This window comes from Festucalex cinctus, chromosome 6 (genome assembly GCF_051991245.1).
Source record: "Festucalex cinctus isolate MCC-2025b chromosome 6, RoL_Fcin_1.0, whole genome shotgun sequence".
In the NCBI taxonomy this organism is placed as follows: domain Eukaryota; kingdom Metazoa; phylum Chordata; class Actinopteri; order Syngnathiformes; family Syngnathidae; genus Festucalex; species Festucalex cinctus.
The window spans coordinates 9,700,489-9,727,679 of NC_135416.1; the positions used below are offsets into that span (position 1 = coordinate 9,700,489).

The 27,191-nt window shown below is 38.9% G+C and overlaps 1 protein-coding gene and 1 long non-coding RNA gene across 2 annotated transcripts; both read right to left on the reverse strand.

Moving 5' to 3' along the window:
- Nucleotides 1-255: 255 nt before the first annotated feature.
- LOC144020814 (uncharacterized) lies at nt 256-4,727 on the reverse strand. Its single transcript, XR_013283978.1, has 5 exons — nt 4,563-4,727; nt 3,381-3,792; nt 2,390-2,449; nt 1,214-1,326; nt 256-824 (listed from the first exon to the last, which is right to left on the reverse strand). It is a non-coding gene; the product is annotated as an uncharacterized LOC144020814 (long non-coding RNA).
- A 256-nt stretch (nt 4,728-4,983) lies between these two features.
- rab11fip4b (RAB11 family interacting protein 4 (class II) b) lies at nt 4,984-26,505 on the reverse strand. The gene is made up of 13 exons (XM_077524686.1): nt 26,110-26,505; nt 15,509-15,735; nt 15,254-15,439; nt 13,662-13,796; nt 12,346-12,381; nt 10,850-10,949; nt 10,319-10,422; nt 10,076-10,216; nt 9,915-9,996; nt 9,656-9,793; nt 9,380-9,538; nt 7,737-7,880; nt 4,984-6,567 (listed from the first exon to the last, which is right to left on the reverse strand). Exons 1-13 carry the CDS (start codon nt 26,185-26,187, stop codon nt 6,451-6,453), a joined length of 1,647 nt encoding a protein of 548 aa, XP_077380812.1. The 5' UTR covers nt 26,188-26,505; the 3' UTR covers nt 4,984-6,450.
- Between the last annotated feature and the right edge of the window lie 686 nt (nt 26,506-27,191).

Consider the following 27,191-nt stretch of genomic DNA (forward strand, 5'->3'; position numbering starts at 1 on the left):
AAAAAAACATCTAATTGGCACGATAACAGTTGCCTTGCCTGCATTAAGTGCTTCATGAATGAAACTCCAGGGAGAAATGCAGTCAGTAAGCAAGGGAGTCCTTGGAAATGAACTCATTCAACTCTCATTGCTGCCAGGAAATAACAAGACGCTGCAACAACTGCACCATCAAGTGGCCAAACACTGTCATCGCTACAGCAAACATTTCACTTTCAACATGATTTGAGTCAAACTGGTGAATAAAATAAAAAAATGTTTTGTGCTTCAGAACATTTGCTTTATTGGGGTTATGAAACTGAATTTGTTGATCAGAACCAATAAATGATAGCATACTGTATTAGTTGTATCATACTGTAAATGCGGCATTATGCATTTATTGTACACTGCACAGAAATCAAACGCCAACTAATGTTCAGATTAAAAACTTAACAGTCAGTAACTAACTGCAAAAAGTAGTAATGAAAATTAAAATAAATAAAACCAATGAATAAAACCAAAATGACAACTAATCAGAACAAGCCAAAAACAAAAAAACAAAAAAAAACAAACAAACCTCAAACTATTGTATTTAACAAGCATTCTATGAATGAACCTTAACCATTTATGGCAAACAAGTTTGGCTGTGATGAATCGTGGGGGCACCAGAATGCGGATTCACTCATCAGCATCTGCAAACTGTTCAGGCTCGGTACCGACGCTGTCGACGTACAGCAGGAGTGGGAGTGGGTGGTGTTCGGCTGGACTGTAACTGGCTGCGTTAGGCACGTCCTTCCCTTGTTCCAATGTTAAATCCTGAAAAGTCAACATAAATGCACGTTCTGGACCTAGAAGGAGCACAAAATATTTTCCAAACAGTCATTGGGGCGGCTAGTTTTTACAGTGACTGAGTCGTTAGCATATGCACCTCAAAATTCTATGGTTGGTGGATAGAATCCATGCTCATTGATTAATAGCCATGCAGCAAGCGCAAACCTCTATCGTCCTATATTGTGTGACGAGGAAACTTAAATGGGGAACAATTAACTCCAAGAATTGAAAAAAATAAAATAAAAAATACAGAAACTGACATTGTTTGCGTGAGGCTATTCGAGGAACTATGATAGCACACAAACCAAAGAAATTGCATTTCTGCTTTGTCCATGTTAGTCAGCATTACTGTTAAACTACAAATGCTAGAGGCAGACATTAATACAAAAGGGGAAACATGATTTACCGTAAGGTTGGACTGAAAATCTCTTCTTCAAGTTGTCTTCATACTCTTGCTCCCAGTCTTCCTCCTGGGGTGGTGGCAATGTTGGCTTCTTGGACTGTGTAGGTTCATTGCCTCTATAAAGGTCAACTCATTACTACGGCACGTTTACAGCTGATGGCACAGACACACGGTGAGGACAATAACTGGCTGAAAATTTGTGTGTGTGACGTAACTTATTTTTGTCACAACATTACCCGTTTTTGTTTTTTAACAATAGAGCAGGACCTTTTTTGGTAGTAGTTTGTGAATACTTGTGGCATGATTGATATGCTCATATTTAAAAGGCAGGGACAATGTGTTAAATTAGTACAAAGATTAAAAAATATATATCTGCTAGCTAAACTGACAAATTTTATGCAATATATGCGTTGTTTATAGTGTATTTCTTCACACGGTGACTGAGGTTGGCTAGTTAAGTTTCAGGTTAGACATTTATTATGGGGATATCCTCAAGTGGATTAATTGGGGTATAATGGTGATTGGACAGAGGCCACTATTGGAGGAAATATGGAAACTACATAATATAATCAAATGTTTTTGCAAGGCTGCCTCTACTCTTTAGCTTATTTCCATACTTGTAGTTGTAAAAACTATTGCTAGATTACAATGCTGCTTTAGGTACAATTGATTATCTAGTTCGAACTTCGACTTATTCAAAATAAAGGGCCTAAATTATACTCTATTATTATTAATAATATTGTGCTTTCAGATAGTGGTGCCTTGAGATACAAATACAACTGATATTGTTTAAGGGTTTTATGAGGTACGAGCTGCTGCTTGGCCAATTTTTCTCTCAAAGGATGAGCTAAAATAAGAGAACCCAGCGCACTTCAAACCCCCACCATTAGATGGCGGCAGCAAACATCAAACGTCAGGCCACCAAATGTTTCTTGGAGACTTTGATTCAGTAAAACACTGTTGAGTGCAAAATAGAGGTTTAAAAAACAATAATTTGGGTGCTTTTCAGGCGGGTTGAAATGAATTAATTGCATTTCTACTCATTTCATTGGTGAGGAATGATTTGAGATCCTAGCGTTTTGAGATAACAATTATGGTCATAAAATGAATTTAACTTGTATCACAAGGCATCACTGTATTATTTGCCCTTCCATGTGAGGTCTGATAGGAGTGACTTGCCTTAAAATACGTTGTGAGTCGTCAACGCTGCTGTCAGGAACCTGTCTCCTTTTTTTACGCCTCCATCCATGTCAGATTTCAGGAAAAGAACAAATTGTGACTTTTTTCAGATTTGGCATTTTCAATTCAATTCATGATTTTCTTTTAATCATGCTTCAGTACAAACATGATAGAAAATTATAGCACTTAAAGCTATTACACTAATAATGCAAGGATGAACACTAAAGAATTGCTTCCAATATATTAATTTTTCTTATTTAGTTTTGTTTTGGAGATCGTTTTGTTCAACTTATCTGAACACAAGGATTTCTTACACTACATTTAAATTAAAAGTCATATATGTCGCTTTTAGAATACCAAAAGCACTTTAAAATGAAGCAAAAAACTAATGTAAATTAAAAGTATGATGATGTACATTCCAGTACGATTTTAACAATTATCCAAGTAGTGTAATATGGCAAAATTTTATATCCTGATAACAGTATTTACCCAAATATATAGTATTCCTTAATTCCTTAAAATTACATCTTATCTTGGCAATTTTCTAAAAAATAAAAATAAATAAAAAATCTGTTTATTGTAACATTGGCCTTTTTAGCAAGTCGCCATGCATCCCACTCTCCAGGCATGACTAATCAATTTAAACCCTAATTCACCTGTTACGCTAAAGTACTGCTTCTCAATTACCAGGATTTTCTTTTTATGCACCCCACCCTCAAAAACCCCCACCCCCTAAAAAGAAAAAAAAATCCTTTGTGCCCCCACTACTCACCACTGCGGGTTTGTGACTATTAATAATATAATTTGGCTATAAAATTATTACACTGTCACTGACTACAGAGTACAGGTGGTTTGTATGTGTAAAATAGTTGACAAGAGATCCTGAGTTAATCAGGATTGCAGAGAAGAAGAAGAAACGTTGAAAATTACATGATCACGTTGTCTGAAATTTGAAATTTCCATCAGAAAATTGTAAATTATCCAGACCTACCACCATTTCTTATTTTTCATCCTCCTGGGTGTCACAGGCAGGCCTGGCTCTGTAGCTGCTTGCTCATAGGTGGACAAAACGTGGGCCTCACTGGCAATCCCGTTTACCATGATGCCACCTGCAGTTGAAAATGTGCTTCTTTGTTTCCTTTCAGTTCTTGCAGGTATTGCATTGGTAGTCTTGTCCTTCACATGGTTCAAGCATCCATTAATCATGTGTTGTGGCTTGGTAACATTTGACTTGACTGTTTTTGTTCTTCTCTTCGTTCTAGTGGTAGTAGGTGGGTAGTAAATGGACACAGCCTGTTCTTCAAACACACACGGGACATTTGGACCATTGGCGCTACAGATGTTCTCCCGAGCTTTTTTCGTTCCATCCACAAAATCTGTAGGATGTTGAGACATCTCGAAACCTACATAAAGCAGCTTCATGTCAGTACATGACAAACTGACAAAAATATTTATCGATTAACTTGAATTTAATCATCGAAATTTGAGTGATGAGTAATATTCTCCTGCGACAGTAGCCTACATACTGTAAATGGAATGCATCTGCTCAGTCCCGATGAAGCATTTTTTTTAAGAATATTTGAGATTTGAGACTCCTTACTTACAATCATAAAATCCTACTTTTAATGAGTTGGTATTTATATACTTATTTATTTATAACGTTTGATATATTTATTTGAGACATTTTAGTGCCTCGTAAGGTTTTTCAAAGACTTTTTCGGATTCAACACAAAAAAATGGGTCAAATTTAAAATATCTCCATCTGTTTTAATATTATTTTTGACAAATACTTGTATTATTGGAATCGTCTATGAGACCAATTTGGTAACGCCGGCCTGAAGTAGATCAACTTAGCTTTGAAATTGGACACACAGAGCGTGCTACTTAATGTCTGGCCCTTCAAGAATCAGTTCACACGTACAGTTAACAAACATAAAAAATTAACCAGATTATTAATGGCGTTGTATTTGGTAAACTACGTGCTCTTTTCCGTTCATTAAACTTTTGGTAATACCTGTCTCGATGCTAAGCTAATTTTACATAGCATACGTTTGTGATTAATACAGAAAATGGATGGATGGAAGAAGCTAAAAACACATTTGGGAGGACTATAGTTTGGGAGGGTGTTGTTTTAACGTTACATTAGTTTAATTTTAACTATATTGTGCCTCACCCGTGCCGTAGGCTGAGACGCCCAACTCCTGCTCTGTGATCGATTGTTAATCCATTAGCCTCCACCTGGAAGTTGGACACTAGCTGGCGCCAAAACATTGGGAACGAAGCGCCATATTTGTAGTTCCAAAGGGTCACACGGCACTCGTTCCTTTCATAGGACGAGGATAACCTAGGTCAGAATGTAATGATTTCACTGTAATGAAAACAATACTGTTTTTGTATTTTTTTGCGATTTGAATTCATCGTGTGATTATCCAAAATTAAAATACATTTTGTAAACAGTTTTACACTTGCACAATAAAATTAAAACCAATAGGTACAAAATGCCTAACAAACCTAAATGCAACAATCATTGGCCAGTGAAAGTGCACTGCCGTATATTTCCATCATTATGGTGAAGAAGAAAAAGGCAACGATAGTACTAGCTCCATGTGCTCCTTTAATTTCAATTCTAGAATGTTACAAACAGTCAAAGTGAAACCATTTGTTAAGCAGACGCTAAAGAGCAGGTGTTTATGGATGAGTTAAAAATGCTCACCACCACCGAGCTCAGATTAGGAAGACAGTTTTACTAAGCACAAAGCAAACTTAAACCATTATGGACTTTCTTTAAACAATAATAAATGTATAAACGCAACAAAAATCTTTCCCCCGCAGTGTTATAAAACTTTTAGATTGACAAAGACGCTAACCTTTGCTGAAGTACCACACAATACATTGTGCTATGCATCAACTAATAGGACACTTAAGCCATTGCATGTTCTTTCCTGATAAGATCTGGAGAAAATATGTTCTGAAAAAGAGTAACCAGTGGCACATGTTTACAAATGATTACTATATAACACAAGTTGGAAGAATGATTAAGACATCTACGTACCCTTCTGAAAATCGTCCTACCAAGGCACAGACAGAATGTATATACCATGCAGAGGGAAAACATGTTTTTTTGTGCAAGGAAGCAAAACTCAAGTTTCAGTTAATTACATAATACAGCATATTGTTGTCCCTTCTGACACATCAACATGTACATTCATGATATTTACACTATAACAAAGTTTCACACAACCATTTGGACGGTGTAGTCATGTTGTCTTTTGTTGTCTTCTACCACTCCACAGTGCCAACACGAAAGTAGTCACATTCATTTCACCTCGTCACATTTATGTTGAGCTTATTATTGCTAACAGCCGTGTACCTTTCAAGCATTGGGGAGATTCTAGATAATAGCAATTATGGAAATTCCAGTTGAAAGACACTCCTTGGGCGGCTGTACCTTTCTCTCCCTACGTAATGAAACTGAGCGGAGTGACACAGCAAGTGTCATTGCAAAATTCCTGGAAGACGTTCGAGAGGAAACATAAATATTACCTTCATTTGACTTCACCAAATCCCTCCTCTGAGTACACAACCCATTTTACTCCAAAATATTCTCGGATCACTTTTGCCACATTTCACAACATTCTCTTAAGACGTGCCAGGACCAAGCATAACTCACAATCTTTTCTTTTTTTTTTTTTCCACCTACATGACTCAAAATGTCGCCACTTCCAGATCAGATGGCAGTATACTGGCCGAATGTCTCACAGTGCTTAACTACTGGCCTACACTGAGCCAACTGTCCCTTTATTAACATGACAACATATGATGGCTATATGTGTTCCAGTTCTCATACCAGTGTGCACATAATCCAGTATAGCTTTTGTCCAGTCCCAAAACGCAGACGGAGTAGAAAAAGGACAGAGTCACAGCAGCATAACCATCAAGTTACTCCCTTTACGTCCCTGTTTTTCATTCCACAAACAGCAGGGGGAGATATTCCAGTTGTTTATGTTCCATAACAGGGCGTCTCATGTTCTGTTACAATCTCTTCAGACCCGGAGTCACTGCTAGTTCTTGATCTCCAGGATGGACGGGTTGTGATCAAGGATGGATAGAATGATTTTGTCCATGTACTGCCGCAGCCGCATGTTGATTTCCTCCTGCTCCTTCAGAGCTTCCATTAACTGCGGAAATAGTAGCACAGGTCATACAGTTATGAAGAACTGTTTGACAAACAAATAAATGCAGGAATTGCTTGTCCTTTTCATTCCGGTTTAGGCGTGACAAGTCAGTTGTGTGCTAGAAATAGACCTAGTGTTGATCTCCATATTGCATAATAGCTGCACTATTGACTCAGATGAAGGAAGATGTCAGGCAGTGCAGTCCTGTGCTGACTCATCCATCGCTGCTCTCCACTGCACAGTAATGACTTGGCTGAAGTTGCCTTGGTTTTTCAAAATAGCACAAATGCAGTATTTTTAAAATGCGGAACAAGTCACTTTACTGTGAAAAAGAACAACAATGTACTTTTCTGTATGTGGCTCAGGAAAGAGGACACATTTTATTTATGTCTTAGTAGATTTTCCATTAAGATAATTCTCATTAAGATAATGGTAATCCACCCAAGTTGAATCAAGGCACCAGGACTTCACATGAGGCTTGTTGCTACGTGTGGCTAGCGGCATTTACCAAGACTCCAGTTGCCTCGAATCAAGTTTTGCAGATGTCCAGAGCTAAGGCATAGGAATTGTGGTGGTCATTTTGGTCATGGGGCAATGATGAATCTGCTTGACCAGCAGCATCAGTAACCAGCAATGGGATGACCAACTATTGGGAATATTACCTCATTGAGCCGGGTTTGGAAAATGGAAAAGCATACATTAGAATCATGTACAGCATTTTATATGCAGCGACAGATGTTTTAAAGTGCTTGATGAAATAAATTCCTTATCTTCTCTTACAGCTTTGAAGAAGTAATTTTGCAGTATCTTTGTGTGGAACAGGCAGACTTGACTGTAATCCATAAAATTGTGTTTGCTTCCACATTGCATCTAATAGGTATTCACGGTTCCTCATATTTTTACCAGATTTTATGTTACATCCATATTACAAAATGCAATAAATTATATTTTCCACTTAAAAATTCTACACACTCCACCTCATAATGACAACAATAATGGGTGAAATGGACCAAAAAGTAGGTGTGCCAAGCTTATGGCATCTTAAAGTGAATGCATTTCATGTCTGCAGAATTCCGAGGGAAACAAATGAATTCAATTCATATTGGCATGAATCAAAATGTCATCAATTTCCGGACGCACAGTACTATCACACACCGTATTATGAACCTTACCTGGTCTCTGGAGGCGTTATCTATCTCGGCAGCCAGAGACTGGGCCTTGGTCTGCGTGGCAAACAAATTCTTGGCTTCGTACAGGCTCATGCTGAGAATTTGCCCGTTCAGCTCGTCGTTCTGCTCCTTCAGCCTCTGGTTCTCCTGGAAATAGACAATTAGAGAAAACGAAGTAAGAATTTAGGTCACAGGGATGTATTTGAAAGACACGGCTACCACAAAGCGTCACGCCAAGTTGCTTGCACTTGCTTGGCCATCCGGGCAGCAATTCACAGCTATTAAGACAGTCAATACCTACGGGGCATTAAGCAGGTGATGAGTGTTACCCTGCATTGGCTGGCGTGTTATGGACGCTCTTGATGACCTTGAGCGGACCACTGATCAGCGAGTGAGTTTGCGTTTTCTTGGATGCTTTACTTTATCATTAGTAGGGGACTGCAGCCCGGATCAGGTGGTGCAGATTCACTCTACTCCACTGAGATTAGTGGTTAATGTCGAATGGAGGTGTCAAGGAAGCAATTTTACCATCAAACTGGGACTGAGCAGTGCCCCCGACAACCCCAGCTGCTGGAATTCAGGGAAAAGAAAGTCCTGGGACATAAATCGCTGCACACACACACACACGCGCACACACAAAGTATAGACATTTACACAAGTGTGCAGGCAAGCATGGGATGAGTTCTGCCTATGGGACATCGAGTGGGAGGTTATTTGTCCTATTCCAGGTAGCCCTTGTTTGTCTAAAACATAATTATGAAGTAACAAGGAAATTAGAAATATTGAACTACCGGTAGTTAATTGCAGGTAGCAGAGAAAAAATAATTATGAAATTCACCAGTTGTTAACACCTGTACAAAGCTGATCGTGGGGACATCTGAAAACACACATGTGCTGTCAATTTTTATCTAACAGCAGCTCTGTACACTGTACACTCGCTCAAACAGCAAATAATATGTCACAATTTTGAAACTCGGTAACATAAGGCATTCCAGGATGCACCGTCTTTCATAAAACAAAACAAATACAAAGACAAAGATGGACTGCAGAGTACTGTTAAGAGGCTTGTAAAGGTCATGCAGAATGGTTCAGTTCACGTTCAATGAAAGTGTGAATGTGAATGGTGGTCTGTTTCGACAGTATATGTGTCCTGTGATTAAATAGCAACCAGGCCAGGATGCAGTCTGCCTTTCACCTAAAGTCAGCTGGCATAGAATCCAGCTGCCCACAAACACTCAACAAAATATGCGGTTAAAGGGTCCATTAAAATTGTTGATTCGTTTCCTGGACGGACTGTGCGAATATTTTTCATCAAATACATAAACTAGGAACACAACAGGCCTCCATTGCACCATCCATGACATTTAGTAGCTGTACACTAAAAAAGCAATTATATAGGTAGAGCAGTAATTCCAAACCACTGTGGCGTGTCAGTGACCCAATTCCACTTATTTGGTCTGACTATTATTAGTTATTTACTACAAATAATGTCATTTGATATTCTACCTATTCCAGCAATGTATAGTGATGGTAATTTAATGCTCTTGCACTGAATGGAAGGAGGTACTCTATAAATAGACAGAAAGACAGACAGACAGACAGACACACCAGGCGTTACATATATCTGATACTGCGTTAAAAAGTACCTGCTTGAGCCTTTTGACCTCATACTCCAGCTCCACCTCCCTGGTCCTACTGTTGTATTCGGACAGACTCGAAGAAGAGCTGCGCCCTCGTCCGGGTTTCTCTGCCTCCAGCTTGAAGAGCTGCAAGTGCTCCAGCTCTCGCCGCAGGTCTTCGATCAGCTGCACAAAAGGATTTGACATATAGTATAGTATAGTATAGTATAGTAAGTCATGCTATATAATGTCAGTGGTAGAGTATGTGAGAGGAAGTGTGATTGATGAAATATTTATTCGCACCTCCTGCATGGTTTCTTTCTCTTGCTGAAACTGGTGCCTGCTCTGCCGCAGTTTGTCCATCATTTTCCTGTACAGGTCCATCTCATCCTTCAGGCGCAAACTGGTGTCCTCCAGCTTATCTGTCATCCTTTGCTTCTCCTGAGCACAAACGTACGTTGTGTATTTTTTCATTTGTAAGATAAAAAGATCAGGACAAATCGAAAAAGATTCATGTACATTTTGAGCTCACCGAAGCAAATATTCAAATACCGTGTCTCACCTCGTCCAATTTCTCTGTCTGTGTCTTGAGTCTGCACATGCTAACGTGCATTTCATTTTTCTCATCCTCCAGCTGCTTGAGTCTAAAAGTGGAAAAGAAACACAATCAACAATATAGCAATGTATGTCTCTTATAACGCAATACTTGTGTGAATTTCTCACCGGCTGTTCAGCAGCTCAATCTGTGTGTTTTTGTCTTTCTCCATTTTGCCGAAGGCCTCTCTGTGTCGTTTCAATTCCCCCTGCAGATTTTGGTTCTCACGGGTCTCCTGGTCTTTCAGCTGCTCCTCCAGCTCATTAACTCTTTGATAATTGAAACAAAAAATGAATATTCTTCCTACAGCAAATAATTGGCAAAAAGCTTTCAAAGCTTGTGAAGATGTGGCACGTTAGTTTGGCCCATACCTGTGTACTAAATGAGTGTTATCCTGCTTCAATTTGGACTTCAGATCACCGTTCAACAAAATTTCATTCTCTAGTTCTGCAACCTTCTTTTCCAAAGAGTTTACCTGGCAAAGAAACAGTGCTAAATAAATACTGCTGGTTGCCAGCCAATTAAACAATTCACATTCACATTCACAGGATAGTTTAAAGCTGTCCTTCCACATTATAAACACTTTAATTGAAAACTCTCTTTTGACCATAGGTTTAAATGTGTGGTTGCAAATGTGAGAAGTGAAGCACTACCAAAAAATATTTACCATATGAACTGCTGCTATAACATCCACATGTTTTGTTTTATTCTGTGTTAAACATGTATAGAAGAATATTCTTTGGCATGGATTTCTTAGTATCAGATTATGTCTGTTAACTAACAAATGCCTGTTAGTTTTTTTGTGCTGACACAATAAAACAAAACAAAAAAGTAAAATGTAAGAGGAAGCCAAGGAGTAAACCCAGCTTGCGCTTACTGCTACTTAAAAAAAATGAGCTAACCTTCTCATTGATGTCGATGTCACAAGAGTCGATGCTATCTCGGAAAAGGTCCTCGGTGCTGCCGTTGCTGCTACTCAAGTTGCTGTTGTGGAGCAGTTGCCTGTGAAAACACACAGTGTTACATAGTAGGTCTCTTTAGTGTGTTTGCATTACTGGAACAAAAAGTACAGGGCAGGACAAATATCTCTTCGAGGAAGGCGGAATGATAGACGATGACAGTGACACCCGAGGCCAATGTCAACTAGGGAAAGTGGTGCAAACAGAATTAAAGCAGCACACGTTTTAGCAGCGTCGTAAAGGTGTTTTTTACGTCTAAATTGACATTTAAATTGTGTTATTCATGCCTTTAAAGTACAACAGTGGCCTCTCATTCTTGGGGAAACTCAAAAGAGGAAACTAAAAGGAGAAACAGATAACGAGGGCGATAAAACGCAAAGAAGGAACCAAAGCAGACAGATAGACACAGATAGACAGAGAGAGACAGAGACAGAGACAGAGAGACAGAGACAGAGACAGAGAGAGAGAGAGAGAACCGTGCAGGATCAAGTGCTATATTGAATACATAGATCAGCTCTGACAGGCCATTTTCACTCTGTCACTATAACTCAATTGGTACGGCTGCAAAAAGGGATACTAAACATCTCACCCGGCTCAAACCAAACGACCGAGCAGCCCGGAGCAACGATTTTACAGCACGTTCTGTTAGTGATGTCAATGCTTTTATTGGAATATGCAGTTAGTAATTAACTGACTGTTTAAGTACAACACTGCACGTGGGAGCCGAGCGATAAGGAAGTAGTATACATGCTTATCTGCTGTATGTCAACAATGAGCAAATCTTTCTTGCCTTTGCTTTTATGTTGGACCAAAATTAAACCGTAATACAGGGTCTTAGAAAGACACTGAGGATAAACGGATGGATGGATGGCATACTGAAGTAACTTTTGAAGCTCTCTCATTCAGTAAATATGACCATTAAGAGTGGACAATATGGGCTCAAATTTATATCAACCCTCCATCTAGCATGTATTCGATGGCGCTTGTCCTCATCAGGGTCGAGGGTGAGCTGAAGCCTAGCTCAGCTGAAACGGAACGCAGGAACACAAATTTAAACCCTTAACCTCAGAACTATAAGATAAATGTGCAAGGCATATAAAAATATTTGACATTTTCTGAACTTTTGCAATATTTTTATATGCCGAGAGGTGAGATGTACCCACTTTCATTTCAAAAAGTGATGTCAGAATGTAAATGCATCCACAATGGGTTCAAAACAGACATTAATTCTCACTAAGAAGTGTTTGCTGCCTCTATAGCAAAGATTAGAAGGCCCATACCACGAGGCTTTTCTGATATTTTCGCATTCTTACATGAGTAGCTATTAGAACAGCTCTCAGTATGATGCAATGCAGTTTTGCCCTTAAGAGGGGGAAAAAAAAAAAAAAAAAAAAAAAACATGGAACGATAGAACGACATGAACATTGTGTGTTTCTTACCTCCCAAATGCTGTGCTGGAGATTTTCCTGTTGGGGCTGCAAAAAAAAAAAAAGAAAAAGAAAAAAGAAAAAAATGCATGAGAGTGTTTTATCAGGGAATTGCCATGGAGATGTCTCCCGGTTCAACAAGGCAGTGGGGGGGGGGGACAGCAGCTGGTCCTTTAAATGGTGTGCGATAAGAGAGATGTAGGACACCATATACGAAATGTCGACCCTTATTTGTCCATGGGATGGAAATAGTTCAGGAATAAAGACCTTACAGCTTCATGAATGTTTACCTCATTTGAGATCATCCTCAAAATGACCAAGATGGAACATACTAATAAATGTATCTGTGCGAAAATGTGACCCCTTTAATTACATTAACAACAGACATATAGGCTTACAATCCAATAAAGCTTATTTCAATTTTATTTAATTTGTCTTTCATCACCAGCTCTCTCTTCACTACGAGTTCCACACGGAATTCAAGATGAATGAGTGGATGCAGGCAGGTACGACTATTACGGCTAACCCTGGATTGTGTTTCCATTAATAGATTCCCTGTTACAGTTCTTGATGAGGTAAGCGCGAGAGTGAAAGCCTTATGTAAGAATCAATTAAGCCGTTATATTTGGGCGTGTGCGTGCCTATGTGTCAATGACGGTGTCTCTGTCATGTACAAGTATGGATGACAAGAAGACATCATCCAATTGTTCATTACATTGTAAACAGTACTGTACAAGTGTATCTCAATGAATTACAATATAGAAAATGGAATTTATTGCATATACAGGATCATCCCAATGATTTATAATCTGGTGGAGAAGTTTATATTTCATTGGCTCAATTCCAAAAGCCAACTTTATATAGATGCACTTCACACAGAGATATGTTACGATTTTCTTTTCCACAAGAAACAATGAAAAGGACATTTAATATATATATTAGAGTAATGGGTTTAACGACTTGCTGAGTTTCACTTCCTAAGTTGAACTATTGAACTAAATTAACTTTTCTACCTACCATATTCTATTTTATTGAATTAAACCTGTTATATACCAAAGAGGTTCATAATTACTGTACATTTGAACTATCAGATCAGCTAAAATTGAAATAGTCTTTTAAATTACACTGAATTTATTAGATAAAACGTGCTAGATTACTTACAGGGGAATTACAAACTAACATTCTATTATGTGCATTCTTTATTGAGAGAAATGCTTCCATTAGGCCAGTTGTGGGCAGTGAGTTAAAAACTAAATCATGCTCAGTATTGTGTGAGCGAACATGCGGGACATTGTACAGATAGTAAATAAGACAGAGTGACATTCTACCTGTTGGCCTTGAGATTCTTGAGACGTGCTTCCAGGTCATTGAGCAGGTTGACTTTTTTGCTGCATTGAGAACAGTAGACATCCACCATCTCGCTAGGGTAATGTTGACGCACCTTCCGAGGCGTCTGGCCCGCACTGTTGACAGACATAAGTGACTCTCACAAGGCTGCCAGAAGGGGCGTGCAGATCTCAGAGTACTTTCATGTAACCTTAGTGCCAAAATTGGGTGTCGTACGATAAGGGTTCGTCGAAAGTTGAGTCATCTATGCTCCTTTATTATATTCGTAAGCGACGCTGTGTGAATAAAGTTCTGTGAAACCACATACTGTCTTTCCATAGCTTGCCTATAATTAATGTTCTTTGACTTTAGGGTGTATCTGAAACCGTTTGATTGTGACAGGCAGCTACATTGTCTAGGTTGCGGTCTATACTGTAATGACTTACTTAAAAGTCTTCATACCAAGGCACAATCACGAAATGTAGACCAGTGAAATGGGTTACTTCGTTTTGGGCCATGAAACAAAGGTTGCTACAATACTAAAAATGAATGCTGTACTTTGAAACTGTGATTTGTATATTAAACTCACATTGTGTAAGCTTGTTTGGTCCAAAGTGCATTGCACATTTATTTATAGAGTACCCGTAGTTTGTTTACATAACTGAACAAAGAGGGAGGAGTCTATTAAAGGAGAGGCCTTCATTTGGGGGGGAACAGACAACCTACACGTAACATGAAGTAATCAGTATGTACAGGGAACTTAGGTCCTCTTTGTGGATCGAGTGAAATTATCTCAAATGCTACACCAACTTATAGTATGCAGTCTTGTTATGTCGTGGAATGGACCTACTTTCCACTAAACCACACGTTTAAAATTGCTTCTCATGCCTCCCCCCCAATGTGCAATCTAAGACTTCTCCTAAATCTGGCCCTCATTTGGAATAAATATCTCTCCTAGACAGCTCGCTTGATAGGTTTTGTCTGCTTGGTATGTGTGGAAAAACCACAGAGTTGCTTTCTCCATTTTATCAGTCAGGAGTCTTAATCGCATTAAACAAAAGCTCCTGGTGAATATTAATGTGGTCCTTGGGGCAAAAACCCAAAAGCTATGGGTCAGGTAATGAGAGTTTACGGAGTAGAAACTATAGCTGCTCAGCATTTTACAGCTGTACGGATGATCTAAGGATGCAGATACTGTTCATCTTCACTCATACACTGAATCAAAAAATGCTCCGATACTCCACACCAATACCACTTTACCAAGTTAACATTAATTTTCCAGATAGGTGGAGAAGGAGCCACGATAGCTGTGTGGAGACACTTTAAGGTAAACAGTGATGACAACACTTTTTATTGTCCGATTGCAGTTTATACACTGCAAAATGGAGGATGACCTCTGCTCAGGTGGCGATAGAGGTGATTGTCTTGTTTCTCCTGTGTTTGCTTGATCAAAAATGACCATTATTATTTTATGTTTGTATAAACAACTTTTTTGATATCTCTACCTCCCATTAGATTGTTCAAATGTTGCATCAATGTCCCGCATGAAAATGTCATGCATCGTTTTGGGGTAGGGCCTCTGAGTCTTTCTTACCTTGAGGACACGGATGAGCCAAGATCAGAGTACCCGTTGATGCGTGTTTCATCATCTAGACAGGGACTGCTGGGAGCGTAGTCGGGCTCCTCTCCTTCGCCGTAGTCTTCAAACTGCTCCTCGTTCAGGGAAGCCGAGGAGCGCGTCGACAGGTCAGAGATCACAGAGTTGCTTGTGCCGCTTTTCCTGATGGCAACACAATGAATGAATGCAGTGTAGGTCAAATAAAACAATACATCTTCAGGTTTAGCTTACTTCTCAGCTGGGAAGAAGAGATCCCCCAAGATGTCTTCTTTATCCCCGAGTCTGGTGGGACCTTCCGAGGTGTCAGATCCTTGGGTGCTCTCCACTGCACTGTCTCTGTCTGAGTCTCTCTCTTTTTCTTCATCCACATCTCTTGAGAACAGTGGGCTGCTGGGTAAGGTGTCGGGATAACCCCGCGTGCACATGGTGACCGGGAAGTGCTGCTCGTCCTCACTGAACTGGACAATGATAAGAAAGAGGTGACAATACGGCATTAGATCATAAAGATTTGCTTAAAACATCAGGTTAGAAAATAACCTACTCTTTACAAACCATAACCTGAGTAAGGATACGTTTAATTCATTTATTTAATCTCGCTGCGATTTACCACCTTGCCAACTGTGTTGTTTGCCTGCCTTCGGCGAATATGGCAGAGCTTGCTACATTTTCACACTTTTTCCCATCAAGAATATTTTGAATGTACTGACGTACTTTCCCGTCATGCTGTGCATCTTTCAGGTCCAGTTTTATGTGGATGCAATGTTAGTAAGTGCTCATGTCTGACTTTTGCACAGTACCTCAAGCAATGCATTCTTATTTATTTATTTTTTAATGCTGAATCAAGTTTAACAAATCATTCAATTCAGTGGGTATGAGACAGATTTCTTCTTAAACTTTACTCGTCATACACGGCAGCAAGAGCAACAACACTTCATGAGCCCTTATCATACTAACCAATCAGAATCTGCGAATTTATTTCTCGTAAATTCATGAGTTTTTTTCTCCCAAATTTGCCACTTTTTTCAGAATATTACCCACTCTATAAAAAAATCTAAATTTATAAGTAGCCCTAATACTCTGTCGTACAGTCCAGGTATGCTATTTAAAAAAAAAAATTAAAAAAAATAAAACGTTTTGGGTTGGCCAAAATTATAAATCATGTTTTAAGGAGGATTAGATGTTAGTAAATCCGCCCTTTGTGGGAATGTTCTTAAGACCAAGATGGGGTTGGGAAACAAGAAGGAGTGAAAAGGTTGATGGGTCATAGGCCACAGGTCCTGCCACATTGTATTCAAATGTTTCAATCTAGTGTGATACAACAAGCCTGATCCCAGCATGCCTGAGCAGCTGAAAGAAAGCAGCGCAAAAGGGGGAGGTGCAGGTGAAAGAAGTGATGAGATTGGACAGACAGCAGAACAACTCAAACGCTACTAAAGAGGAGAAACACTAAAAAAAGCAGGAACGTTACGCAAAAAAAGTGGAGCAAATAATTAAGAGTTAAAAAAAAAAAAACAGAGAAAAACGTAAAGACAACAATCTCAGCAGAATGAAACACTTGCACTTGTTCTGCAAATGTCAAGTCAGGATAAAGTTAGTCATAAAACTTTATCTGACTCTCAACACATGAATTTGACATGCAAAATGAAAGAAGAACAATTGACAGGTGTTTATTAATAAAACTGCGAGAGCATCTGGGAAAATACCACTTATTTGACGCAGCAACATTTACTGGTTGATGAAATGACATCATCGAGATATAATCTCACGTGCAGCTGCACATGTACAAACATTCAAAGAGTTTCTACATGTATTTTTTATTAACTGTTGAAAAGATTAGGGAAGGTGAGTTTTTTCATTCGTGTACTGCAACAACAAAAGCATATTCTACCATTTCTCTTGGCAGGTTTTCTGACAGTTCCTGTTTCACATGAGCACTGCCACCACCGTTTACAACACAAGCATCTGACGCAGCGGGTGTGTCGCCATCAAACAAAGAGTATAGTTAATCAAGATATAACATTTAACTCATTCACTGCCTTTGACAAGTATACTTGTCAATTGTATTTTTTAGAGCGGTGCTAAATGGGGGCGAATCTGAGCATGCTCCACTGTAAATATCAAACTTGGAAACAACTTTACTGATGCCCAACCACCGGTAGATGACATCATTGCCCCATTTTATAGGAAATAAACACAGTTTCAGAGTCCATGGGAGAAATGGCTGTATTTTGGCAAACCTACATTTTTCTGCTGTCAATTATAAAAGAACGGGACGGGACAAAAAGTAGGGAGTCTATTCTGTTATTTGGTAGATTCGGTTTATATATAATTATTGAATGGAATATCACGTGAGTATTGGAAATGTAAAAATTTTCTATAATGACTGGCAGTGAATGAGTTTTAATAGTTGTGAATTACTTGAGATAGGTACCCAACCAGTAGTACAGTTTCGGTGTTCTGTTAGTTGCAGTCAGATGATTGTCATGTGGATGGCTGAGTAGAAGTGTTGTTTCTGTTAACTAATTTGCGCCAAAAACGTATAAACACATTCTATTTTAAATATTGCCATGGTTCCAAAAACGTATTTATACATTTATGTTTTTTAAGAGCATACAGAAGGCTTTGTTGAAGCCTCAAGAGGTTGCTTAAAGCAATGGTAGTTATTTCGATAAACGGCCAGCAGGTGGCATCAGAGTATAAGCGATCAACCAGGGCCATGTTGCAACAATCTCTTTTCCACAGTGTTTTCAACAAGTTTGTGAATAATGATGAAACTTAGCTATATTCGAATGCTAAGCTGCAAAACGGAAACAGATACAAATATATATATTTTTTTTCTGATGAAAGAAGATATTCTAATCTCTGTTTTGGTAGGCTCCATGTTTTTATAGCAATAGAACACAATAATCTGTGGGCCTTGCAAAATCAGTCAAAATCCAGTAAAACAGCCAGGAGCGAAGGGGGTTGCTTCAGTGAAAATGGCTTGGAGTGAATGAGTTAATTAAGTAATGTTTAGTACTCTTAGTGGCTTTATTTTGATAGCTTTTTACTGCCCAGTTAGTACGCAAACATCCTCACATTCATGTAACAAGTCTCCAGGTGAGAGCTATGTCCCAGATGGATATTTTTTGATAAGGAGGGAGACATAGCAATAGCTCTTAGGGTAGGATTACAAGGCAACGGGAAACACTTGCTTGGTGTAATAAGGAGGCAACTGTTTTGGATGGAAAACAATAACAAGTGGTACCATTAATGATGTGAGGGAGGAAGGTTTAAAATCTCAAACCAACATTTGCTTTCAAAAGTGATGTGTCATTACAGTTGGCAAGTCACACTTTTTGATACTTAAAAACATGTCCTATTAGAATCTGCCAACAACACTGTTGTTTTTGCAACAAATGTCGACTGACAAGAATCATCTGGTCTTGAATGAACTTTGCATTATAAACTGCATTGATGGGATGGATGCAGAACTCATTGAATCAGCGAGTCAGCACAGCAAAAGGAATACTGGATGAGCTGAAGGATGAACGATGCAGTGAGAAGAGGATGGACAGATGGATACAGGAGAGGGAAAACAATAATGATGAGAGGAAATGCGGCAGAATGTTAATATGGGACTGCAAAGGCTTTTTCTACATCTGTAGCTCTCCTTCCTCTGCTTTCACTCGTCTTCGCCGCAGGGCGACTTAAATGTTGGCAACACCAAAATATTCACAAGTGCATTTAATGCCTCGCCTCTGATATTCGGGCCTAGCTGTCGCCAGTGGGGGCTTCTGTCATCTCAAATTTATTCAGAGGATCCAAGAGGAGGCTACAAAAGTTTGAAAGTGAAATTGGTCTTCAGGGATTATACTTGCAAACAGTTTTAAAAAAAAATCATTAACCTTTTCCATTAACAAGTTAATTCCAAACAGAAGTTATTATTTATTTTTCAGTGTCCCTGTGTCCTTTGAATAATTTTTAGAAGTTGGATATAATACAAGGTGAAGATTTCTCAGCAAAATTAAAATGTATTAATACAGAAAATACAATTGATAGATACTGAACATTAGAGCAACATGTTTTAACACAGCAGCTAAACTTGATAAGCTAATGTTTTTATAACCTCATTGCAACATCACATCGACCATTGTTTCCTGAAGTTTACTGACAGCATCAATGACCAAGGACAGTAAAATCACAAATGATGAATGTGATTTATTGCAGGAAAGTGCATATGCTGGGCATGTGGGATACAGTGTAAACAATGTGACTAAAGAAGAAAATCATCCTTATAGCCAGCAAAATTATGAATAAAATTGATAGATTGCCCGTTTCACCATGTTTGTTGGTATTTCCTGTATTTATGGAAAATGTTTATTCTGGGGGGAAAATATTGATTTATCTTATCTAAATCTCTCGATTAAGAATATAAAACATTTTTACAGGACAAATTTTAAGTCAAAATACATTTTTAAAAAAACTATTAAATTTGTTTGCAGTATGTAGACAGTGTCAGGTTAGCAGTTTATTACAGAAAGGAATGCTTGATTTGACACATTGTTTTGTTTTCTTATTGTTTTGTATTGGAATAAATTCCCTTCTAAGTCACTGGAAAATGTGAATCAACAACTGTAAACGTACAGTTAAGATGAAAGATACAGTACGTTAAAAAAGCCAAAGTCCAGATTCCATAATATTATGTCACCATCATAGATTATTAACACACAACTCTGCACAGTAGCTAAGTCTGCTGCTGGCCCATTCTACGACATAACACGACTGCATACTATAAGTTGGTGTAGCATTCGAGATAATTTCACTCGATCCACAAAGAGGAAGTCAAGACTCACATTTCACTATCAGTTTGTTAAAACTGACATGACCGTTTTAATCTGGAATAACTGTTGACTCACAATTCTGAGAAGTTAATTTACCCTACCTTCCTCCTTCCAAATTTATCTTATTGTCAAAACTGGTAGGTAAGCCACACAGAAAGTTTGTGTGTATCCTGACAAATGATGGGTGTCAAAAAAGTTCCAGAACAGGTGTCACAAAATGATGCATTTGAAATCCAAACTACAAAGTTTGTTTAGTACAAGTTTTCCCCTTTGAAGTAGTCTCTGTGGAAATGCATCCTCTCAGCCTTCTGTCACGCTGTCATGCACTCCTAGGATGCTTCCGGAATCCTTCACAGCTTCGTTGTCTACAGAACTTGATTTCGAGAGAGGACAATAATCACAGGAAGCCAGGTAAGGTAAATTAGTGGATGACTCCAGCACAGCAATGCTCTTCTTAACCGGTAACTGGCGGATACTGAGAGTGAGCAGGTGCTTTGACATGGTGAAGCTATCACAAGTTACCCTGCCTCTTCGCATCTATGGGATGAAGCACACGCTCCAAGATCTCGTTGTAAATGTGAAGGTTGATAATCTGTCCCACACCTTTGTAACAGCGGTCGTGGAACTTTTCTGAAACACCTTGTACACATGCAAGTATACAAAGAGTATCATTGTATCTGCACAGGTTTTAAATACACACACGCACACAGACATTTGCTTGTTTCCAATAGAGTCCCAAGGCGCACAGCTAACATCTTGGATTACGAGGAATGTTAGCCTGGATAAAGCACAATGCAGGGAGGAGCTTGTGGTGGCTGTGTGGAGGCATTCATACCGAAACTCTGCTCAGGTAAGGACAGGAAAACCCAAGGGAAGAAACTGCTTTGCTTTCATTTGCCCTGTGATGCAGAACAAGAACAATGTGGCCTTAAAAAGATATTGGGAACTTAGCAGACAACTATTGCTCACGCTGTCTTTTTTTCTTGGTAGAAATAGTTCAGTATCTACTTGAGGGTGTTTCTTAGCTATTTTCACACGGATTTTCTGCTAAATTGGCAACTCACAGAATATTTCAGGGTCTGTGTATGTTGGCAGAGCGACGCGGCTTACGACAAAAAGATAATTAGATGCGTGGCGACGCCTGTGCCAGCGTCTGGTGTGACGTCGCTGATACTTGTGGGACAATGACAATTAACTGCTTTCACCACAACTGGGTGTGTGTCTCGGGTGTCCACACGTCACATCCGAGCCAAGGCTTTCCGCTATTCCTGTTCAAACTGCCACCATTCCACCTCTGTTAGGCCACTAATCCTACATCCAAAGATGGAATATTTGCAGATTGAATTTGACCCTTCATTCCTGCTTGTGAGAAGAGCAACCCGGCCTTTTGTATTATTATGTGGATGACGCATGAGGATATTCATTGGGGAATGGCGACTATGATCATTATTTGAAGACAGGACTTACTGTTTTGCAGTCATTAAATATAATTAAAACACCAAAACCTAGCACAGTATAGGCTTGAGAGTGGTGCATAGTTCTTATACATCTAATAAAACTGAGGGTGTGGAGCGGCCGTTAACAAGGAAAACCTGAAATCCATCCCATCATTAAGACCAAACGTGAAAACTCATCCGGACAACTTAATGACTAATCAAAAAGGAACTCTAAGTCACATTATGAAATTTCACAGTCATCAAACGCCTTAGTAGAGGAAAATTCCAAGACTTATATACAGTTGGATGAGATTAACAAAGTGCTTACTTTAAAACAAAAACAAAAATGTACAGGAGAAGGAGCTCTTAAGTGGCTGGGGAGTGGGAAGTCTGGGCTTCCCTGCTAAAGCTGCAGCCCCCGTGACACAACCCCAGATAAGTGGTAGATAATGGATGGATGGCTCAACACACTTAAGTAAGATTAAGAACAATGAAGAAAATGTGTTGTTAAAAACATGTCTTTGAAAATATAAAATGGTATAACATTTAAACATACAAAGTAACCCAATTTATGCAACAAAATGGGCCAATCCACTATTCGATTCAATTTGGTCCAACTTTCTGGGATGTCTTGCACAAAATTACTAATTTTTTATTAATTTTTTCATAAAGTTTGGTCAAACTGACCCAAATAGTATTAATAAGAGCAGTGAGTCGTATGTCAGTATGGTCATAAAGCAAGGAACGCTATATATTTTTCCTACCTGTCCAAAACCTACTTTTTGGTCCCGACCGACCAGTTGAGAATCACTGTTTTAGATCATAGGCTCGACGGCGATGATGGCAATGACAGAAACCATTCCTTTTGCAACAAGCCAGGGAGACGTCACATCATCATCAAATCTGAGAATATTACCAACTCAAAATATTAAATCTTAAAATGTCTGTTGCGATAAATTTGAATTTATTCTTGCAATAATACAACTTTTTCTTGTAAAAATACAAATGGGAGATAGTATTTTTAGAGCAGATAGTATTTTTATATAAGAAAATGGGAAGCTGATCTTTGTTTGTATTTAAAATTTGTCTTGCTGGCAACGCTCTGTTTTGTCAATCTACAGAATGGGGGTCATTTCATTGTGTGCAGCGGCAGACCCTCGGCAGGTGGTCAAGGCCCTGCCTTTTGTGCAGTGACACATAAAAATGTTGGCACGTTCTGTTCTCACAAAAACAGAAACAACTGTTAAAGCGGAACTAAAATGTTAAAACTGTTATTTTCAATGTGCATAATTTATATTGTCCTTATCTGATGCTTTTTACCTACCAAAAAAAATAATAAAATAGAAAAAAAGATTTAAAACATTCGATCTACTCTTCTTAGGTCTTTTCAGTCTCATGAGAGGACAAATTCGCAAGAATGTGACATACTATACGTCAGCCCTTCCTTCCCACTTACTAACAAATCCAGAGAGTGTTAGTAAACATTCAGCAACGACAAGCCACACATCGGTCAGATCCACTCACCTAGCCAGCTAATGCTGGACAAACGGCTCAGCAACTTATTGTTCTCACATCATTAAAGTTGGCATCCTAGCTTCCATTGACTGCGGTCACGCCAGCCTCCAGTCCAAAAAAACAAGTCAAGCCAGCCTTCACAACGACTGTTCATACAATGAATTGTATGAACGTAATACACTACCAACGCACTTCGAGGGGCAAAATAAAAAAAGTCAGATAATGGCCAAATAATACATGCTAGGACATTAATGCGGGTTAAGGGTTGTTTTTATTTTTTACTTTTTAAGTTGGCCCTCGCAGTGCCGTGGCGGCATGTTATTGCAATGCATAGTATAATCATTATGGCAGCTGGTTTGACTTCGACTGTAGGCTCAGTCTGGCCTGACCCCAGTTTATATTGGCAGGTCCTGCAACTTATGTACGTGACGTATCACGAGTTTAGTGTGTGGCTCAGCCGCTCAGAAGATGTTAATGTTTTGGTATTGAAGCCTCATTTGCTTTGTGTGGAGAATAGTTTTCTCACAGTATCATTCTGCCAGGTGACATAAAAGAGATTGTAAAAAAGGAAGGACTGTTTTAACTCCAGATTAGCCTCCATTCATCCACTATAGCTCAGTAGCGTGAGTTAATCTAGTTATTCAATTGCTTGTGTACACACTGAGCTAGTCGGGACATTTGTGGTTTGAATATCTTCTTTCAGAGAGCATAAAAATATAATAATGCGAGTAATAATCCCATCCGACAGGGGAAGACACTCAAACCAGATAACTGGCAGAAAGGGGGGAAGTATTCAGAATGTTTTGTATAACGCAGGTCTATGTGAAGGAGTAAATCTCATTATGTAACGTCCAGTCTAGCACCTGGAGTATTCCACACATCACATGTTGCTATTGACAATCACACAGTAACTAGCTTATGTCACCATTCTACTTTTGGACTAATTCATGAGTATCACAGCCTTATGAGAATTCAACGTTTACATTATCTTATTGTCACAAAATATCTTTACTGAGCCACGGCACAAATTTTCCATGAGAACATGGGACACCAGTAAAGACAAATTGTCACAAAAAGTATGACTGCAGAATAAGGATCATCTCATCTCGATTGATTTACTCGGTGGTAAATCTGGTCGTATTTAATTTAACATAAAATTAATATACTTGCAGGAAACTTACAGTATTTTGTTGCATGAATGGCAATAGATGCATAGGTGGTAGTTTTTTTTTTTCTTCTGCCTGTCACTATAAGATGCTGGCATAGATAGATGAACATGCATGTTACAGAAGGGTGCAGCTGTCCACAATATAATTTGTAACTTTTTTTTTCCCCCTCACACAGTACAGTACACTATTTAATTAAAATCTCTGCGCTGTCAAGATAAAGTGTCACGTGAACGTGATTAAATTGCAACACACAAGAACACACTATCAAGTTAACATCATGTGATAGCGTTTTGTTTTTCAATTCAACATTCAATCAAACTTAATCAAAATCAGTTCAAATCAATTTAGCATTCAGAAGTCCTCTGAGGGCCATGCTAAATTTATTTTAAAAATATGATGCAACAATTCAAACTTTTTTTGTTATATGATGGGGAATTGATTTCATAGGATGCATCAAAAAATAAAAAATGAACAACCAATGACTGAATGAAATTATTATTATTTAAATGTTTTTAAAGCCCAATAGTGTCTATGATTTCATTGCCCAAACTGTGAGTCTTCGAGTATTTTCTTTCAAATACAGTACATGGGTAAGATGCCAAATGTGGCAGCCAGCAGCCTCACCTCACCTCGGATTGTGCAGTCCCTCACAAACTGGGTTGAGGAGGACAGCAAAGACTATTTCTGTCTCTCTTCGTGTCCCCAATAGATTGTTTTCAGACACTTTTGATAGACACCCACATTTTCCATAGCCAATATAGAATGTATTTAATGCTTGTGTGTTACATATATTTACTTTTGCTGATCGCATAAAACAACAGATAAAGCAAAACATGAGGCAGACAGTATTCTGCCTCACAAAGGTGGCCTCACCACTAAGCATTCTGGAAAAGGTGCGGTTTTAGTCTGCATTTAAAGCAATTATTATTGTTTTAGTCTTAACACACCACTTAAAAATGCATCAAAATGCTTAACACTAATTGCTTAATCATGATCATTTTGACCGCTCCCCCACATTTCTCACGCAACGAAATATTCCATCTTCCTCCTGCACATGTTAAGACATGATTTAGGAAGACATTACAAATTTGTTGGCATGGTTGTGAGAAAATGAAACAAAATTTTGCTCCAAATGAAAGCCAAACTTGAACGATATTGCATCTAGCCTTAAAAAAAAAAAAAAAAAAAAAAAAATCTAAAAACTGGACTATCAATCGAAGCAAGATCTAATTAATGAAGGAAGACCAACACAGATGAAAAATCTGCTTCAAACATAAGGCCAGAAAATACTAGCTCACCAGTTATTAAGGTTGCCAATTTAATGGCGAATACGCCACTCAGCTGTCACATAAATGTGTCAAGCCGACTCTAACCTCACCCTTTCGTTACTGATACATGATGATCATTTGTTCTGTTAAATTAGCTAAGGCTTATGAGTGTAAAGTTCTGATTAGTTTTTAGAACTGTACAGCGGTAGAGAAAAATGCTCTCATGGCCTGTATGAGGCCCACGGGCCACAAGTTGTACAAGTTTTAAATTACCAGTGTTGCTTGGATTTGTTATTATCTTGACAATTCTATGTTTTTGTAACTTTAGTTCCCCCACTGAGGGAGTGTTTAATAAATTAACCCAGGGAAGGGGACACCAAAGTGAAGTGTGATGTTTTGAACACCAACAGCTGAGCTAGAAGACACACTACATTTGCGCAACAATAATGCAACACATTCAAACAACTTACTGTATTTTATGAACCACTCTGACACAACGATAAAAAAATTATTTTAGTTTCATTCTTCCTTAAAAAATAAAATAAAATAAATTAAAAAAAGTATCTATTGAGCCAAGTATCATTTGTCATCCCCGCCGGCTCCAAGCCCCCATTAACTCACCTCGCTTCCTAACGAGGGGGGTCCACCGTCCACGGCCCCCCTCTTGGCGTCAGACAGACCTTCATCCACCGAAGTCATCCACTCGTTCCGGGGCTTTAGGTGCGGGAACGGCGGTGCTACAGTCTTCGTTCAGCGGCTGACACAGGAACAGGTGCTTCCGTCGTCTCGACGCCTCGGAGGCTTCGACAAAAGTCCAAAGGCTGCGTAGCTGCTAGTTGAAGTATTACGGTCAGCCCCAGGCAGGCTAAAATAAACTCGCTGCTTCCCTCTCTCACACAAGCAACGAGTAGCAAGCGCACACGGTGTCCCCTGAGTGAGTCGCTCACACGGTTTGAGTAGTTCCTCCTCCTCCAGCACGGTGTGTGAAGTGGAGAGGGCGCAGCGGCCGTTGCTCGTTGCTCGTTACCAGGCAACTGTCTAAGTAGGCGGGGCTTACAGATACCGCCCACTCATGCTATATTTGCATATGAAGCCACGCCCCGTCGGCCTGTGTGGCCGGTGTGAGGGAAGTGATTGTTCCAAGGGAGCACAGGGAGTCTGCTGTGAAGCAGCACTTTCCACAAGCAAAGATGAATGAAAGGCGGAAAGAATCCCGAAACAAACTTCAATTACTCTCCAGGAATTTGATTGCTCCTTTGAAGGAATTTTGAGGCAAGAACAATCAGGAATATTCACATCGCTATGTTCTCCATTTTTAATCTTTCTCACTTTTTACCATTATTTAAAATACAAAAAGACAGTAGCTGCTGGTCTCAAAAAATTCAGGTCACTCTTAATAGAATAGAATTCAACTTTATTGTCATTGCACTGTCACAAGTTCAGAACAACGAAATGCCGTTTGCATCCATCCAGAAGTCCTTTAGCAAGAGTAAATTATATATTTTAAAAATAAGATCGATTTAGTATGTACACATTATGGCAGGATATGAATATGTATATAATATTGATAAACAGCTAAATAATTGTATATGACTGTCTCTACAGTATTTACAGATATTTATTTACAGTAGTGCAATTATGATCAGGAGACAGTGTTCAGGAGTCTAACAACAGTAGGGAAGTAGCTATTCTGATATCTAGTG